The 19548-nt window shown below is 40.4% G+C and overlaps 1 protein-coding gene across 1 annotated transcript; it reads left to right on the plus strand.

The window, feature by feature from the left end:
* The first annotated feature begins 945 nt into the window (after positions 1 to 945).
* Positions 946 to 16844, plus strand: PNPT1 (polyribonucleotide nucleotidyltransferase 1). Its single transcript, XM_066546048.1, has 29 exons — positions 946 to 1136; positions 2504 to 2564; positions 2878 to 2952; positions 3425 to 3530; positions 3861 to 3910; positions 4400 to 4463; positions 4549 to 4596; positions 5307 to 5420; positions 5616 to 5802; positions 5974 to 6025; positions 6718 to 6775; positions 6927 to 7023; positions 7119 to 7221; positions 8025 to 8095; positions 8697 to 8733; positions 9490 to 9556; positions 9660 to 9749; positions 10046 to 10099; positions 10204 to 10310; positions 11256 to 11327; positions 11422 to 11485; positions 12033 to 12116; positions 12582 to 12665; positions 13345 to 13451; positions 13537 to 13592; positions 14126 to 14204; positions 14578 to 14625; positions 14996 to 15154; positions 15840 to 16844. Exons 1-28 carry the CDS (start codon positions 946 to 948, stop codon positions 15149 to 15151), a joined length of 2382 nt encoding a protein of 793 aa, XP_066402145.1. The 3' UTR covers positions 15152 to 15154; positions 15840 to 16844.
* Positions 16845 to 19548: the final 2704 nt, after the last annotated feature.

A 19548-nucleotide genomic window follows, 5' to 3' on the forward strand; every position in this document is an offset into this window, starting at 1 on the left:
GGATTACACTGAGGAATAATTAATAAATTAACAAAACCACTGTCCCCGAGTGACATTCTGATGCACTCTGAGCACGTAAGAAGAGCACAAGAAGTTTTTGACAAGCAATATCTTTGTTCTGTTCTTCTTGTACATTGCAGATTATTTTCGTGTTCTTGGCTTAAAAGTATTTTTGGTTGGATTTTAGTGATGTTTTGGGGGGTAGGAGGGGCTGCTCTGGTTGTTTTTTGAGGGTTCTTTGGTGGGATTCTTTTGGGGTTTTTTTTTTTGTTTGTTTGTTTCTCTATTTTAGGGGTGGTTTTGTTGTTTATGTTATTTTGGTTTTTTGTGGGGTTTTTTTTTTGGTTCTTTTTTTATTGTTGATTGGGGGTTTGGGGTATTTTTTCCTTGTTGTTTTTTAGGGTCTGTTGTTGGAGGTTTGGTTGGTTGGTTGGTTTTGGGTTTGTTTTTGTTTTGGGGGTTTTTCTGGTGGGTGTATTACAGAACAAGGTCTGCAGAGTAAATCAATCCCAAACACAGGTATTTTTCCCCTCACGAATTCCAGCCGGCCGCGGGGCGGCCCCTCAGGCAGGGTGGGGCCCCTCAGGCAATGACGTTACCAACCCTCCGGGCGCCTCCCGGACTCCTGGGGCGGCAGCCCGGTGCCGGTGTCCTCTTCCTCGCTCCGTTCGAGCGGCTTTTCCTCAGATTCTAGCCCGAAGTGGCTCCAAGGCCGCCTCAGGCGCCGCCTCGGGCATTTTTCCGCCGCTTTTCACCTCAGGATTCGGGAGCGGCGAAGCGGCCGCATTCGCACGCTCTGCGCCGGCTGACCCTCGCCAGCCGCTGTAGCGCCCGTACGGAACCGAAAGCAGCGCGGCGGCGCCTCAGCCAATCCGCTCCGCCCTTACTGCGCGGCGTCGCTGACCCCAGCCAATCGCGCGGCCGCCCTTTCCTGCCGGGGGCGCTATGGCGGCCGCCACGAGCTGCGGCGGCGCCGCGCTGGGCGCGCTGGCCCGGGATGGCGGCGGGGCCGTGGCGCGGTGGCGGCGGCTCCTGCCCCCGGGCCGCCCCGTCCTGCCCTGGGTGTGTGCCCGCGGCGCCGCGGCGGGTCCCAAGCCCGGACCCGGGCGGGCCGTGACGGTGGAGGTGGGCGGCAGGTGAGGGGTGTGGGGGCGGCAGGGCCGAGCGCCGGCCCGGCTGGAGAGTAACGCAAACATGAGGGGAGACTGGTGCATAATGCGGGATGTGTCGAGCTTATCTGAGGTTATAGCTGAGGTTATCCTCAGTCGGGACGTTCTTTGGTGTCGGATTTTGGTGTCCTGGCAAGCAAGAAGGGAGCCCGGAGCAGTGCGATCAGCCCTGTCATGGATGAGTCAGGGGCTGAGGAGCCCTAAGGATGTAATAAATGAAGATGTTGATGGATGTCTATGTGTTCATTGCCAACTTAGCAAAACATTCCAGGCCACCAAGTTGATCAGAGGGATGGAGACCTCTCCGGCGAAGAAAGGCTGAGAGAGCTGGGATTGTTCAGCCTGGAGAAGAAAAGCTTTGGGGTGACCTAATTGTGGCCTTCTAGGAGCTGCCTGGAAAGGTGCAGAGCACTTGTGAGGGTGTGCAGTGGCAGGACAAGGAGGAACGGGTTAAAATTGAAAGACAGTAAGTTTAGATGGGATATTAGGGAAAAAATCTCTGTGAGATCCTGGCACAGAGAAGCTGTGGCTGCCCCATCCCTGGATGTGTTTCAAGCCAGGTTGGATGGAGCTTGGAGCAACCTAGGATAGTGGAGGGGGGTGGAACTCAGTGATCTTCAGGGTCCCTTCCCACCCAAACCATCCTGTTACTCTATAGCTGAATTATGTTCATTATAACAATAAAAATCACACCTACAGGTCATAAGGGCCTTGCCCAGGTGTTCCCCTGAGCATGTGAACAATTTACCTGGGATAACTTGTATAAAAATTACTGACTAGTCATAATAGAGGGGCTGTGCTTGGGAAGGGACCAGCTCTGGATTTCTGTGTATAAATAATGGCATGGAAAGTCAGAAGGGTGTGCTGGCCTTGTGCACTAGCAACCAGCACAAGCCTGGAATAAATAATCCATATTTTTATATATTGCTCTCAAGTGTGTCCTCATTGCCTCGTTGCTGTCCTTTCTCTGCCACAAAGGAGGGAATATTCTGCAGCTGTGCTGGGAAGTGTGCAAGCAGCTCCCCTCAGCCTTGAGGGTGTTTGCCACTGGCTAAACCCCAGCTGGAACAGGTGATGAGCCACCTTTATAACTCCTAGGGATAATTAAAAGGCTTTGCTTCAAGGTAAAGGAAGCAGGACGCTTGAAACTTAAGTGGATTTGGTCACTTTTGCTCAAAGAGTTTCAATTTTTCTATCTAAGGAGGATTTTTGTATTTCCTGTGAAGCACAGCCTTTATTCTGTGTAGTTGAGGCTACAGATGAATGCAGAAATTGCTGGGAAATGTGCATGAATTCACTATAAATTTATGTAACAGGTTCTTTCTTTCCTTTAGAAAGATGGAGCTGTCTTCTGGAAAACTTGCCAAGTTTGCAGATGGATCTGCTGTTGTTCAGGTAAAAACAAAAAATAGTTAAAATCTCTGTAGCCTCAAAATTCCTGTCTCTTAAAAGTCATTGTCTGGGCATCAGAGCCTGTGGGATATAGGGTGTCAAGGGGCAACTTCATCCCTAACAAAGGGAAGGAAAAAATTTATAGGAAAAAATTATGTTTGAAAAGCAAAAACAGGGCATGAACTGTGGATTTATGTGGTGGCTTTCTGCAGAGTATAATTCTTAAGAATTACTGGTTTGTGAATAGGTTTTTAGAAAATCGGGAATGATTTTCTTTTCAGGTAACTTCAGTTTTTACCTATTTTTCTTAACCCAGCTAGGTGACACAGCAGTGATGGTCACAGCAGTCAGCAAAACCAAGCCCTCTCCATCTCAGTTCATGCCATTAGTGGTAAGTACTAATGATTAGTTAAGTATTAAGAATTAGTTTTGTGCTAATCAGTGATGAACTTAGCAGCCATAGTCCTTAAACGGTGGAGTTGAGGATGCTGGGGGGAGTGGGCAATGCAAACAGTAGATGGCAGAGCCTGGACTTCAGAATTGCAGTTGATAAAATAAAATGATAAAAAGGATAATGATAAAAAGGATCCCTGTTGAGCCCTGGATGTTGCCTGCCTTGGCTTTAGCAAGGCTCTCTTCCAAGCCCTTGTGGACTTTGCCAGACCACCCAAGCTCAGGCGTTGGGGTTTGCTTGTGTGGAAAACTGGTGGGATTGTGAGACTCAAAGGGCTGGGATTGTTAAGGGTGAGAAGTTGATAATTGGGGTTGGAACTGGATGATCCCAAGGGTCCCTTGTGAGGCTTTCTGTGGCTCTGCAGTAAATAATCAGTTGTCATTAATAATGCCTGAATTTTTTTTGGAAGGTTGACTACCGGCAGAAGGCTGCTGCAGCAGGAAGAATTCCTACAAATTATCTAAGAAGAGAGCTTGGTTCCACTGATAAGGAAATTCTTACAAGTAGAGTAATAGGTAGGCTGAAACCTTTTATTTACAATGTACTTTAAAAATGTTGTGATTTTCTTGTGAGTGTTTGAAAATACCATTTATAATAGCCATTTATAATGCTGTCAGAAAACAAACATGTCATTTGTTTATCAATGTGATTGAAATTTTTAGCTTATATATGTCATGCTAAATACATTTCTGGTTTCTCTACCTTTTGTCTATTTTTTTTTTTTTTGTTTAAAAACCCCATTTTGTCAGTTTCTTGTGGGGTCATTGCAGGACAAACTGAGTATTAACTACTGAAACCCAACTTCTTATGAATTCTTATGAAAAGTTGGATTATTTCCTTTGCAGATCGCTCAATCAGACCTCTCTTCCCAGCAGGCTACTTTTATGATACACAGGTAGGTCATGCTACCTTCAAAATGGAAAACTTGGATATGGCCAAGGAAAATGTCATTATACAGGCCCTGTTTTAAGAAAAAATATTTTTGTTAACATCGAGGAGGGTTTGCACTTCACAAACAAGTATAATGTTGCTTTTTAGTTTGTCATCTCCTTGTCTTAAATAATTGATTATTACATCCTACTTTCCAAATTTTGTTGTCAAGGTACAGGAACAAAAATCTCCTCTGTACAACAGAGGAAAGATGCTAAGTAATACTTTAGCAAAGAGGAAAGATGCTAGTAAATATTTTATATATGATGTGATATAATACTATCCATTAATGGGGCTTTATTGTCAGCTTTCTATTTTAAAAACCTGAAAAAATTTCCATGTGAAACATAGACTTGTGTAGATACCTGGGTTTTATTATTGTCCTTAGCTGTGTATTGACAGTTAATAAAAATGTATAGGTCAAAATTATTCATTGTCTTTTATCTTATGCCAGATCCTTTGTAATCTTTTAGCAGTAGATGGTGTCAATGATCCTGATGTTCTGGCAATTAATGGAGGTAAGAAGGCTGTGAGGAATTGGTGCTTTGGTGGGATTTAATGACATCAGTTTTTTCCTAATCCAGATTTTTGTCTTCCTTTCAGCTTCTGCAGCACTTGCCTTGTCTGATATCCCCTGGAATGGTCCTATTGGTAAGTAAATATTTTTAAATTATGGGTGATTTTAATGGAATGGAAGATTTAGATCACAGGTTGCACTTGTTTTTTTTTTTAAGTAAAAGCTGAATCTAAACATTAAATTTCAAGCATTGTAAATAATTTTACAATGGATAGTATTATTGCACTTCAAGGGATTATTTTTTCTGGACTAAATGCACTTTTGAGAGGAAATAAAATATAGAAATAATGTACTATAGAGACCAATAAATTAATTTTCTCATAAGAGAAACATATTAATGAAAAGCATTGTTTGGAAAATAGCTGCTTCAGAATACTTTTTCTCAAGGAATTCAAAAAGAGATTTATTTCATTGTGAGTATTTTCTGGGAAGAGGAAAGATCTACCCAAGAACAAATATTGAACAAGTGTCTTCCTTTCAGCTGCCTTTTTTTTCCTAGAAAATATGTGCTGAAATGGCAAAAAACTCCCAGTACACTCACAGCATTGTGTGTAATACTGGCATTATTTGCCCTCCCTAGCAATAGTACTCAAATTAAAAACAGAATAGGCAATTTTGTTTTCTAGATTTGTTCTTAATATCCAGTCAACGTGCTGATATTTTAAAATTAGTCTGCAGCTTTAATTATTGTTATTAGCTGTGTAACTCCCAAAGTACAGTGATGCCTTAAAGAACTTAATTATTATAATAATAAATGACTTTCTGGAGTCATTTACTTTTGCAGGTGCAGTGAGGGTGGGGCTGGTGGATGGAGAGACTGTTATCAATCCAACTAGGAAAGAGATGGCCTCTAGTACTCTAAATTTAATTGTTGCTGGAGCTCCACAAAGTCAAGTTGGTAAGTTAATTGTTGTCTATTGAGGGCTTGGAAATCTTTGCAGATGTTTTCTTATCTTTGAAATGTGGATTTTTATACAACAGTGATGGGTAACTTTTGGTTAAGTAGATTCCCTCATATTCATGCATTTTAATGTTAGATTGCTGTTGAACAATACCACAGGAATTCACTGAATTTTTATCTTTCCATTGCCAGTTATGTTGGAAGCAACTGCTGAGAACATCTTGCAGCAAGATTTCTGCCATGCCATCAAAGTGGGGGTGAAGCAGACCCAGCACATCATTCAGGGCATTCAGCAGCTGGTGAAGGAGCGGGGTGTGGTCAAGAGAACTGTCCAGAAATTATTTATTGCTCCTGAAGAGATCGTGGAACTTGCAAAGAAGTAAGTTCAGAACAAATCATGCAGATGGAGGAATGTTTGTGAGTCTGGTGCTTTCATCAGATTGGTATTTCACTAAATACTTTTCAAATATTTAGTCCCCCAAAAAAACCCCTAATTATGGAAGTGTTTTTTAAGCTGTGTTTTCAAAACTTCTTCCTTTTCTCCCTAAAGACTTGCTTCTAACAAGATCTATGCAGTGTTCACGGATTCAAGCCATGATAAAGTAAGTAATCAATGTGATATAATTATTTTTTGAATTAATATCATAATGTACTAGGATTGAGTACTTTTAGCTCTTTAAGCTCTGTCCCTGGAGGTGTTTTAAGGAAACACTGGATGTGCCATGGCCTGGTTGACAAGGTGGTGATCATAGGTTGGACTCGATGATCTCAGGGGTCTTTTCCAACCTCAGTGCTAGTGTAATTTAGGCTTGTCTCCTTCCCTGCATCTATTTGTAATAATAATAATAAATTTTTCTGTAAGTTCTTAACCTGCCCAGAATATTTGCTTGTATTATGTGGAGGTGGAGACTCCCTTTTCTGGAGGAGTCACATGAAGAGGATGAGGAGAAATGGGTGCAGGTTGGGCACAAGAGCAATGTTCTGCTTGGGAAAAATTATCAAAATTATCAGTCACTGGGATATCTCCCCAGGGAAGAGGTGGATTGCCCAGTTTAGGACATTTTTTAGGATTTAGATGGGGAGGGTGCTGGGCCATCTTGCTAGACTCCTCTTGCCAAGAAAGGTTGGACCACATAACCCCTGAGGTCCCTTCCCACCTCATTATTGATTTTTGAAGTTGTGTGACAGTTCTGTTTCTTAATCCTTAAATTTTTGCAGATCTTTAAAGCAAACAGCCCCAAATCTCTGTTGTTCTGCCCTGTAGAGTTAACTGGTTGCAAATCCTCTGTTCTAGATTTCGAGAGATGAGGCAATCAACAAAATAAGGCTTGAAACAGAAGAACAGCTGAAAGGTATTATTTTTTGTTAATATTTTGAGAATGCTTCAATGGAGGTAGCACTGCTTGGAGTTAGAGTATCTAACTCTTTGTTGCAAGCTATTTTAGTAAAAGTTCTATAAAATTAATTTCCCAACTTCAGATACAATTTCTTTTCTATACCCAGAAAAATTTCCGGAGGCAGAGCCTTACGAAATCATGGAATCTTTCAATGTGGTTTCAAAGGACATTTTTAGAAATCTTGTGCTAAATGAATATAGAAGGTGGGTGTGTCAAACTCCTACTGATAATATTTCTGTCAGCTTTTAATCCAAGACTATGGTTGAACTGATCTCTTCATCTCTCTTTGTCACTTCAGGTGTGATGGGAGAGATTTGACTTCCCTCAGAGACATTAAATGTGAAGTGAACATGTTCAAAATGCTTCATGGATCAGCCTTGTTTCAAAGAGGTCAAACACAGGTAATGTCACTTAAACATCAGAAATTATCAATGAATTATCAAAAGCTGAGAGATTTGGGCCTTTCATTTAAATGCCAGGTTTCCTTGTTCTTCGCATTGAAATAGCAATAAGCAGAAGTGGTGTGTGGGTTGGGAAGCACATTGGTATGTGGGACACTGCTAAATTGGGCACATCATGAGAAATCTTTTAAAAGCAGCTTCATACTCAACCTGAGCCAAATAGGGAAATTTTACCTAAAAATTTGCAATAATGAGAGGATTTTTTTCCTCCTCTTTGCCAAAAGTGTCAGCTGTTGGGAGGATTGAATTAAGATCATATTCAAGATTTGCTCTTCTGTACTTTTATAGCTCCCTTTGCTAGAAGACTGTCAGCCATGGATCTGAGTTCTTACTGCACTGAGTTAGGGTGGCAGTGGCAGGCAGTGATTTACTCCTCAGTGTTGTCCCCTCTTATCCCACTAAAAATAACACCCACTGCAAGTCCATGTGGGAAACAGGCACAAACAACATTGTGCTTGCAGCTGGCCCTGTCCCTTAAATGTTTCTTAGGGGAAAACTGCTCTTGGCTCCTACTTAAGGAGCATTAAATTAATATTTTTAAATGGGGCTACTTGTAAGAATGTGTGGTCTTTACAGATTAGAGTAAATTTGTGTGATAAAGAAAAAGGGTTCTACAAGTGGTAGCTGATGGCATCTCGTGCTACTGAACTCATTCCCTTTGATTCTTCATGAACAGTGACATTTGTGAAGGCTGGAAGGGTTTAAGAGGAGTTGATTTTTATTTTAGCTCATTTTCATTTTAGGTTCTGTGTACAGTTACATTTGACTCTCTAGAATCCAGTGTGAAATCAGATGTTATCTCCACAGCAGTGAGGTATGTATGTCTTGGTGCTTTGGCAGTAGTAACAAGAGGGTGAGCATTTAAGCACATTTGATCAAATCCCCTTGAGCTTCCATATAGATACTTTTTTAGGACTGAAAAATGTGTAAAATTAGACTTTGAAGTGGCCTGTTTTCCAGAGATCATGGCAGTGGGATTGTGTTAGGCTGACATTAATTCCATAGCCCACATTTGAAACTGGAGAGTGTTAAAGGGAACATCCAGTCTGGTTTCTATATTTAAAATATTTGTGGAAAGTCTAACTGGGGTTGTAGCAGGCTGGTCCTTGTGCTTTCAGTTCATTGCTGAAGTGAAATTGGTTCCCTTTGGAGCCACATTGCAGTGATGTCACCCCAGTGATTTCATCCCAGTGTGGGAGCTTTTACATTTTAATGTCTCAGCTTTACTGTAGTTGAATCTTTGTTACCTAGAGGAGTTTGTAATATTCTCTAATTATGGTAGCTGTGGGTGATCAGCAAATGTATTGATTTGTTGGTTTTGGCTGGGTCCATTTGTAATTAGTTTGAATTATCTGTTGTGTGTAACACATGATTGGCTGCTCCTGTTTTGACATGGTCTTGTTTTTAATTAATAGTGGAATTAAAGATAAAAACTTCATGCTGCATTATGAGGTGAGACTTCTCCTGTGTTACAACTTTCTGCATGGTTCACAGAAGGGCTTCATGTCTTGCTTTTAAAGGTGCAGTTAATCCCTTCCAAGGTTATAAATTAGCTCTAGATTTGCTAAAATGTATTTATGCTAATTCATGCATGAATTGATATGAGCAGAAGTACTGGTTTCCTGTAAAGCAGTAGGTAATTTGTAAATTGCCAGTTTATACAGGCTTTTTAATGCCATAACGTGAGGTGAGCTCCTTCAGAACAGGTTCTTACTGAAAGCAGGATTAACCTGTGCTATTATTTTTAGTAAACTCTATTAATATGTTCAGCTGATATGGCACAGCAATAGTAAATAAATGCTTTTACATCTTGGATCTCTCAGCCTTTGGAGCTTGCCCAAAGTATTTCCTACAGGCAACAGGCAGATCTTGTTCCATTATCTCTGACAGAAATAACATTTCTGCTAGGTTGTTTGACAAGTTTCTTTGGAGGAAGCTTCTTGTGTTCTCTCTTAGCTACCTTGCTACTGCTTTATTCTCTTTTGTCTTGTGGAAGTAAAACATTTACTAAACATTACCTAAACTGGTCCTGGCTTGCAAACCAAGTGACTGATAGAAGTCATGTGGTGGTTTGATTATTTTATTTTTAATGCATATTTACTTTGAGATGCACCAAAACCTCAAAGATGTTTTTTTTCTAAGTGTATGTTTTAAAATGGAAAAGAAAAGCAGGTTAATTTTGTGTCTGCACATTTTTTTGTTTCATAGTTTCCACCTTATGCAACCAATGAGATTGGCAAAGTTACTGGGATGAACAGAAGGGAGCTTGGACATGGTAAGTCCAGACTAGAGAAATGCCATGCTTAAAGTTCCAATATTTTATCCGATTTTTATTCATGGATCACTTAGTGGGGTTTTTTGGTTTTTTTTTTAAACAGGTGCACTGGCAGAACGAGCTTTGAAACCAGTTATACCCCAGGATTTCCCATTCACAATCAGAGTTACTTCTGAAGTCTTAGAATCCAATGGTATTAAGATTTTCTTGTTTCTCACCTAGTGCTGGAGACTACATTTGGTTCTTAAAAAGCTTTGTTTTGACAAACTTGATTTATAGGCATGCTAAATAATAGATTTCAGTTTAAACGTTCTTACAACTATTACCTGAAATATTTTAAAATAAAAAGCACGTTCATGAAGAATGGAGCTTTCAAAATGGTATTTGGGGGCACTTTTATGCTACAGGATGAGGAAAATAACTGTAGCTTGTATTGAGACCCATTTTTCAGTGTTTAATCCCTGTTTTATTCCTGTATTCCAACTCCAGGCTCCTCCTCGATGGCTTCTGCATGCGGTGGAAGTTTAGCATTAATGGATGCAGGTACAAAATAAGGCACTTAAAAGGATAAAGCACATGTGATAATGTGCTACAGGATCTGGACACGACCAAAGGCTTCAAAAATGTATTTTTGTTGCCATTCCTAGGAGTTCCAGTGTCAAATGCAGTGGCAGGTGTAGCCATAGGCCTCGTTACCAAGTGCAGTCAGGGCAAGGGAGACATTGAGGATTATCGCTTGCTGACAGACATCCTGGTGAGTGCTCCTCTCATTCTGTTGTGCTGCTCACTGCTGAGAAACACCTCCTGTGGCTGCTTCTGGAACCTTCTAGCCAGACAATTCCAGAACATCACTCCTTGTCACAGACCCATTTTATGGAAAATCCTTTTGATGGGATTTTTCTCCTGAGAAGCTGAGAGGCCTCAGAAATGAAATGTAACCAATGGTTATCTGCTGCTGTGGAATGCAACAGGTGCATCTGGGATTGGGCTCATGTGGTTGTTTTTAATCAATGACCAATCAAAGGTCCAGCTGGATCAGGACTCTGGTAATCACAAGATTTTATTGTCATTCTTTCCTATTCCTTTCAAGCCTTCTGATGAAATCCTTTCTTCTATTCTTTTGGTATAGTTTTAGTATATCATTTTCTTTTAATATAATATATATCATAAAATAATAAATCAGCCCTCTGAAACATGGAGTCAAGATTCTCATCTCTTTGACCCCTGCAAACACCACCACAACTCCTAGACAAATTTGTTTCATCTTTTGTTTTCATCTCCCAAATTTCCCCTTCATTTTGAAAAATTTGTGTGAAATGTCCAGTTGTGTTTCTTATTCTCATGTTTTTAGTTATTTAAGCATTCATAAACTTTCTCCTTCCAATTAATTTTGTCTTTGCTCATGGGAGAAAATGATGAATAATTTACTGAAAGACATTACATGTTGGGTGGAGAACAAGCACTTGAAAGAGGGGCTGGGGAGGAAAATGTGCAGCCACTGACAGCACAAGATCAGCTGTGGATCAGAAACTTGTCCACAAAAGCTCTTGATTTCCAAGGAGAGAAAGGAACATTTAACAGTTAATCCTGAACAGCAAAATAATGCTAAAGAAAACTTGGAAGTATCAAAAGTAATTCCTTCTTTTGGTGTACTGGGATGAAATTGCTCCAACTTGGATTTGTCTGTCTGTGCTGGCAGGGAATTGAAGATTATTATGGAGATATGGATTTCAAGATGGCAGGCACCAATAAAGGGATAACAGCACTGCAGGTATTGAGATGGAATTTTCCTCAGATGAAACTCTGAGAGAGTATTAAAAGAGCTTTCCTGACATGTTGATGACACTTAATTCTTCTCATGTCAGGTTGATCTGAAGCTGCCAGGAATACCAATAAAAATTGTGGTGGAAGCTATTCAGCAAGCTACAGGTAGGTCTGTTCTTGCATTTACACCCATTTCATTCTATTAAATTAGAAATAGAATTAAGTTGTATGAAACTAAACAATTAACTATTCAGTTTTTGTTCTCATTGTGGGAAAAAAACAAGCTCCTGTCTTTATGAAATGGGTTTGGCTTAATCAGTAAGCTCCAAACCAACTTCAAAGTAACTTCAGCCATTGCATGATTTGGACTAACACACGTTGCATGACTTTGTTGAAATTCAGCAGGATAATGTTATAAAAATGACACCAAACTTCCTCTCATTTCACATCAATTCAGCTATATTTACCAGTGAAACTTGCTGCCATCTGTATTCTGACATGTGCAGCTAAAATATTCTTGAAGCACATGAGAAAGTGAAGCTACGTGGTTTAATAAGGATTTAATGAGTTGGAAAACTTTCAGCCTGACATTCTCCAGTAGGCAGGAGACAGGTTTTGACAAGGAATGTTTTTCTACTGTATAACAAAAACTTCGTATATTAATTTTAATCATATGTAAAATTACTGATTTTTTTTTAATTATTCCCTCTAGCTGCAAAGAGAGAGATTTTACAAATAATGAACCAAACACTGGCAAAACCCAGACCTAACAGAAAAGAAAGTGGACCAGTTGTAGGTAATGTTATTGTGTAAATTTATAGCTTTCATAATTACCTTTTTACCAATAAACTGCTTAAAATACCTTTTTTAATGATTTATTGTTATATATATTTGCCCTCGTCCTGTGGGGATAATTTGTGGAGGGGTTTTGGTTATTTTGGGGGGATTGTTATTGCCACATGGGCCAGCACTCCTATTTCAGTGCACACCAGAAAACAATTTAAGTGAGGTTATGTGAAGCTCTCATAAAATCAGAATCGATGTAGATGAGAGTATCAGTATGGCTTAAGGTAATTTACAGTCAGCAGAGTTTATTCTGTGTCTTCATTCATTTCAGTTCTTACCTGTAATCACATCCCTGTTCAGCAGATAGCACAGGTAGCTGTAAGAGATTAAAAGCTCCAGGAATGTGCCCTTTTGTGTGATAGCTTTCAAGATGATTCTATTTAGCACTTCAAAGGATTTCTAAATGTTCTTTCAGAAACCATCCACGTTCCATTATCAAAAAGATTGAGATTCGTTGGTCCTGGGGCTTACAATTTGAAAAAACTTCAAGCACAGACTGGTGAGACATTGTTGATTCCTGTGATAATTTATCCTCACATGTTCCTTTTGTTTCAGACTTGTGTGTTAAGCTGTTTCAGTGCTCAGCACAAACTGAAAATGAAAAAAATTCTGCTATCTGTAGAGTACAGGGAGATGCTCTGCTTTGGACCTGAAACCCTTAATGCTGTGGTGAACTTGATTAATGCTTCTCAGGGGATTGGGGTGGAGAAAAGGAGAAAAAAAATCCCATTTCCCTTTGCTTGGAAGCCTGTCTGGTCTGGCCACAGAACTCCAGAAGGGCAAAGAACTTTTTACCATTCTGGCTCCAAAAAACTTTCATTTCCCTCAGCTATTAACATAAGTATTATTAAAAATCTCTGGGAAATTGATTCATAACCATCAACATTTATTCAGGATTTTTTTGCAGCCTTTAAAGGATTATAAAAATAACTTTCTGTTCTTTGATGGCCCACAAGTTTATTGAGGTATTTGCAAGGAGGTGGTGGCCAAATGCAGTTGTTCAATGCCTAAATTGAATAAGATTAAATAATGATAGAAGAAGTTAATAATGAAGAATTAAATAATGTTAGAAGTCGGAGTTCTTAATGAGCGTGCAAACCCCTTCTGCTGTGAGCAAGTCTTTTCTGAGTGTGATTCTCTGCAGTGTGCCCTGACTGTGTCCCCACTCCCCTTTTCAGGTGTGACTGTGAGCCAGCTGGATGAGGAGACCTATTCTGTGTTTGCCCCCACGCCAGGGGCAATGCACGAGGCCAGGGAATTCATCGGGGAGATCTGCAAGGACGATGTGAGCTCACACTTCTGCCCTCAACTCCAAAGTTTGCTCTTTGTGGCTTTGTCTTACTGGTTTCTTTTTTTTTTTTCTTCTACAGCAAGAAGTTAATTTGGAATTTGGGGCAATTTATACAGCCACAATTACTGAAATAAGGTATAAAAAGCATGCTTTGGAGTTGAAACTTATTTATGTAGTATGATGTAAAATAATCATGATTTTTTTAAGAGTGCCATATTTATGCTGAGAATATTGGCACCTGCGTGATTTCTGATATTTTATGATACTCAGGTGAAAATATTTTGTTTCCTGATAAAGCTGGAGTGTTTTTTTGCTGTTTGTTTTGTTTTTGGAATATCTCTAAGTTATAAAAGTTAAGGCCTTTTTCATCTTTGAATCTGAAAGGGATGATATGAGTTTGCTTTCCAATTTTCATCACCATGTTTGTCTTGTAAAAATTACATTTTGGGTGGTACTGAAATACTGCCCTGAAATAAGAAATTCTCATCTATTTTCAGTTCAAGAAAAATGAGTGGACATGTTATGGTGGATAAAAAATTTTTTAAAGGGGATGAGTAAAATTTTGTTTATGAGAAGTTTAGAAGTGCTTGCTTTGGGAACAATATACAGAGTGAAAAGTGGATTTTTCTTGAAGCACTTTGAAATAACTGTGCTGTTTGCTGCTGCAGAGATTCTGGAGTGATGGTAAAACTGTACCCAAACATGACCCCAGTATTGCTTCATAACTCACAGCTGGATCAAAGAAAGGTGAGCCATCCCCAAACAGGTACAAAATGGGCAATTAGATTTATTTTACCCAGTTGGCATGGCTGTAACACACTTTTACTGTGTTCCACAGTCTATTTCCAGGTTAAAAGCTGATAATTAGCAGCACCTTTTTGTTCTAATTCTTCCTGCTCTGTACTTAAAACTGCAAAGAATCAACTGTGTGACTCCTGCAGTTGTTTGTACACCAAGTTCTTTGGCTCTGAAATACCCTTTTCCATTAATATTCAGAAACCTGTTGTTCCTAAGGTACTGCTGAGCCACTGGGCTGAAGTGTAGCAGGAAGAACCCCTGAATGAAGGGATTTTTGGAACAAACTCTAATAATTTTATTTCTGTAAAACACTGTGTTCCAGATTAAACACCCTAGTGCCCTGGGATTAGAAGTTGGACAAGAAATTCAGGTAATGATTTTTTAAATTCTAAAATGCTAATAAAACGCTGTTCATATTTTAAAATTTCCTCTTTTTTTTCTAATTATTTATTTAGTGTTTATGAAGAAAATATTTTTCCATATTGGATTCCCTTTCTGTGCTAGTTAAAGGCCTGATCATTCAAATTAGACTTATTTAATGTCATCCTCTTGCCAGCCAGGCAGCACTAGTATTTGACAGCAATATAGGCTAAAGGATGCCTATTTATTACATTTCTAGCATCAAACTGATAAAAATTTAATAAATATTTAAACCCTACCCCCAATCTTTAAAGGAAAATCATATTTCCAGCTCTTGGAGTTGCTCAGTGTGAGATTGCTTTGCTTTGTTTCCTTACCAGGTGAAGTACTTTGGCCGTGATCCCACCGATGGCAGAATGAGGCTTTCCCGTAAAGTCCTGCAGTCCCCAGCCAGCAGCAGCCTGAAAACCCTGACAGAAAAGAACAGCATTGTCCTGGGAGGGGCTGTTCCACAGACATCCACCTCATCCCAGTGACAGGTAAGGCCAGCAGAGCAGCTCCAGCTGACTCAGGCCTGCACTGCCAGCTCTGCTGAAGGATTCTGGGTTTCTAGTGAGCACTCACCCCTCTGTTAACAACTGGCCCTTCACACGTTGTAGCTGTAGGAAATTTGATTTTATAAAATTGGTTCAAATGGCCTTGACAGTCTCAGGCAGTCTAGAGAGCCCCCTCTGTCCAAACCAAACTTCCTTGTTCATCTCCAACATCCTTTTTCTCTGCCTTTTAAAGAAAAAACCCAAAGAGGGTATTGGAAAAGAACAAAAAAGCAGCTGCTTCTTGGTTAAGTTAACAGTGGAGAAGATTTCAGTCAATTAATGAAATGGCCAAAGCTCTTCCTTAGAAGTAGTTTTCCAGCATGTGTTTGACTGTCAGAAGGCTCATGCCTCAACTTTTCCCAAAATTTGTGTGGGTTTTCTCGTTCTTAGAAAGCTGCTAGAACAGGAAGGTGTCTGATGTTAAATTTAGGAGCAGTTACACAGCAACATTGGTAAATGCACGGGGCACCAGTGGGAACTCAAGGCAATCTGTGGCAGCCTTCTAGGAATGATGGACAGCATAAAAAGAAGGGAAAATTCACTGAAAAAAATCTTGGTTGTAAGAAACGTTTTTGAATCTCGTACCTTGATATAATGAGTTGGTTACAAAGTGTTTTCTCTCTTTCAGGAAAAAAGGTGTGATAGTTGGTGAAAATACAAGTGACCTTTGCTAGAACCTTCTCAAGAATCTGCAGGTGGATGGGAGTGAATCATATTTATAAAATAGACACTATTTATGCTTAAAGGTGATGTAGAACTTCAAAGCCTTCAAACTGATTAAAAACTTTAAAATAAAACCAGGAACAAGCAATGCCCTCATCTTATGTAGCAAGGTTGAGATGGGAATACAAGAACATGGAATTCTGTGGACTGAGAAGATATTTCAGTGCTAAAGGTTATTCTCTTTTGAGTTATCCACTCAAAATAAAACTGTGAATATGAGAAGTAAAAGCTGAACAACTCTTTTGTGGGAGAAAGAATTATCCTGTATGCTTGGTCGAGAATCACACTTGGCCAAAGTTTTAGTGGCTTTTCAGTGTACAAGAATTTGGAGCAAGACATAAAGACGTGGAAGTATCACCTTTAACATGATGGATGGTGGTTTAGATTAATACATCATTCTCAAAATGTTCAGACCTGCTACAATATCTGAGCAGAGCTTGGCTGAAACATCACCCCTTATCACCTGGGTTCATTAGCACTGACTTTTAAAATGCATAATTAAAACATTAAAATTAAAGAAATTGTTCATTTCTTGGAATGAACAATTGATGTGATAAATCTTTGCTTAAAACACTCTCATTAGGAGTGTCTTAATCCTTCTATTAATTATGTTGCATCAGTGAGTTCACTGATCTCTTTTAGACTTCAAAACATTTCCCAGGAGCTCATGAGAATGACTCATTTTTCTACTGTGAGGTGCAGACTTTGAAAATCAAACAGGGTCCTTCTGATGTTCAACAATTTGTGTGCAGGACTAATAAGAAAATCAGCTTCCAACCGGGTGGCAGGTGGGCTCTGAACCACCTGAAAGAAAAAGCACTGGGGAGAGGAGAAGTGGCAATGTACAGTAAAAATTACTCCTTTTTTTTATTCTAAGTTAAAGTATTAAAGAAGAAAGAAGTGACTGGTATGCTGTAGTTGTCTCTTTCATCATGCAAGACTGAAAAATTGAAAAAAGTTTGGAAAGATTGAAGAAGGATTTCCTTGGCAATCTTTTCCTCCTCTTTGAGGGCTGTGTCTTACTATTTCTTAGTAAGAATTCAGATGTCACTTCTTACTGTGACACTTGACTAATACATGATTGTTACATATGAGTAGTGTTAATAAAATTATGTAGGTCAATGTTAAAGTCCCTGAACAGAAACTCATATTTCTGTTATAATAAACCTTGGAGGTCCATTTCTGGGAAGAGCTACATTTCTGGGTAGCTCTTCCCAGAAATGGACCTCCAAGGTTTATCTGCCTTTATTGTACACTAATTTCTGAGGCTGTGTGGTGGAGCTGCTCTCAGTAAAGCAGCTCCTGCAGTGCTGGGCCATTGTCTGGTTGGTGGATGATGATAAAGGAGCAGAATGACTTTAATGTTGCTGTGGCAGAACCTGTACAGTCAGCCTGGATTTCTGCATCTGGAACCAGCTTTAGGCCCTATGGGAAGGGGCGGGGAAGAGCACATTGGGAAGTGGCTGGGAGGAGCAGAAAGCAGCTCTCTTACCTGAGGAGGGAGAGCAGCTCCATGGCAGCCAGGAGTTGAGTGAGTGCTGCTGCTCTCACCCTTCCTGGAGGGAAGGACATCCCAGGCTGGAGGAGCTCGGCTCTCAGGTGGGCTCAGCCATGATCAGAAACCAGGTGGGTGCAGAGTGCTCCAGAGAGCAAGCTCAGTCCTTTTGCAGCAGGTGGTTTCTTGTGTTTGAAATAGTGATTTATTTCTTCTTTCTTACTGCTCAGCATAATTAGCTTCTGTAATGACCTGTCTTAAATGGAGCCATTGAAAGGAATTGCCTTGGAGAGTGGAGCTGGGCAGGTGCAGCATTGCAGCAGCTCAGCAGGGCCAGAAATGCCTTTATTGAACAAGTCTGAAGTTTTCATGCAGGTGCAAAGAGTCAGGAGCTGGGGTATCTTTAAATGCCAGCAATAAATATTACAAGTGCTATCATAAAAGTGTAAGAGGTGGCCTAATTGTACTTCTGGGATTACCTGCCAGAGGGAATGATACGGTCTCTTAATTTCACTCCAAGAAATTTTAAGTGATTTTGGAATGAGTTGCTTGTCTTGCTTGGGAAAACAAAAAAAGGAGCTTTCTGCTGCTCATGTAGTGACACTTGTGAGTTGCTCTGTCTGCTGTCTACCCTATGAAATCCTTTGCTTTGGTGAAGAACAGAGAATCCTCAACACTGATGATAACTTGATGGTGGTAAATGGGGAAGGATGAGCTGCTGGCAGGTGCAACACCACCGTGGAAAACATTGCTTTGCTTTCTGTGTGTCCTAAAGAGCAGAGCCTCTGCTGCTTTCCTGGTCTTAGCCTGGTTTAAATCCAGGATGTGACATTTTTTGGGGCAAGTATTGTGTGCCTTATCCAGGCAAAGCCCCCAGAATTGACTTGCTGGTGTGTGGGTACGGATGGCAGGGTCGTGCTGGGCTTTCCAAACCCCTGGATGCTGTTTTGGGCAAAGAGAAGCCCCACACCTGAGTGAGTGCAATCCCAGTGTGTTCTGGAGTGGTATTTTTCCACAGAGGTCATTGAGTTCATGCCTGGAGAGATCATGGATTTATTTCACAGCTGAAGCCTGAGAAACAGTTTTTCATGCCAATTCTAATTCATGTATCTCCTTTCTGTAGCTATTCACCATAAGAATTTGCTCCAAAACACTCTGCTGTGGTTTCTTGCTGTTTTATATATCCTGAGTAGTGCTGCATTTAATCATGAGTACAAGTCATGCTTTTATTTTTGTGCATTTGGTTTGAAGAGCCCAAAAGCACGCACAGAAGTCGTGCAGAGGGGAGAGTTCATGAGCAGCAGATGTCCTGAGGCAGAAATATGCTGTGGCCATTGGGGTTTGTGTTCCTTTTTGTGTGTTTGCTTTTTATTGAGCTTTCTCTAAGGTAGAAATATGCTCAGTTTGCAATACCTCGTGAGGAAAGGCCACTAAAACATAGCAGGGAAGGCTTGTTTGGAACCTGACTGTAAACTGGTTCATGTGACTCTCAGTCCAGGGTTTTGAAATCACTTAACATGGTCTTTTTATAGTTACTGACTCACTATTATCCATAACGATGCACATGTCCCAAGGTGTGCTCCTATACAGCTAAATAGAAGTGTATAGGATAATTCTCAGAGGTGTATCTTGTATTTTCTTGGTGACTGAACTTTAGAGGCCTGCTACAATGAATATCAGAGCAAAAGCTGAAACTTGAATGTTACTTAGATGTTAAAAGTTTTCTAAATCTGCCCAGAGAATGTTTGGACAAATTGCAGCTAGCTACTTTGAGTGGCAGAGTTTGTTGGAAACACTTTCTTTCCCTTCCTCTGGAACCTCATTTGAACCTGAGAGCAGAGAAATGCCAGTCGTGTGAATAGGAGCCCTACCGGTGGAACTGCTTTCACCGTGAGGCAAGAGCCAGGAAAGTCTGGCTTTGTCTGGGAATGGGGCACACCCTGGCCTCAGGAGAACTTGTCCTCCTTCCCTTCAGAGCCTCAGAAATTGGGTTTGGAGATACAGTCAGGCTTCTCCTCGTCCCCAGTTTCCCCCTGTTTCACACAGCTTTACTCCCTGAGCACTTTTGGGTCCTTTTTCCCTATTCTCACCCAAGCACGGAGATGTAATTATTTTTTTA

The sequence above is a fragment of the Molothrus aeneus genome, chromosome 3 (assembly GCF_037042795.1).
Source record: "Molothrus aeneus isolate 106 chromosome 3, BPBGC_Maene_1.0, whole genome shotgun sequence".
NCBI lineage: Eukaryota > Metazoa > Chordata > Aves > Passeriformes > Icteridae > Molothrus > Molothrus aeneus.

Coding starts and splice junctions, on each gene's coding strand:
- PNPT1 (XM_066546048.1), top strand. CDS start 946: ATGGCGGCCGCCACGAGCTGCGGCGGCGCCGCGCTGGGCGCGCTGGCC. Junction 1,137..2,503: donor ACGGTGGAGGTGGGCGGCAG/GTGAGGGGTGTG, acceptor TCTTTCCTTTAG/AAAGATGGAGCTGTCTTCTG. Junction 3,911..4,399: donor GCTACTTTTATGATACACAG/GTAGGTCATGCT, acceptor ATCTTATGCCAG/ATCCTTTGTAATCTTTTAGC.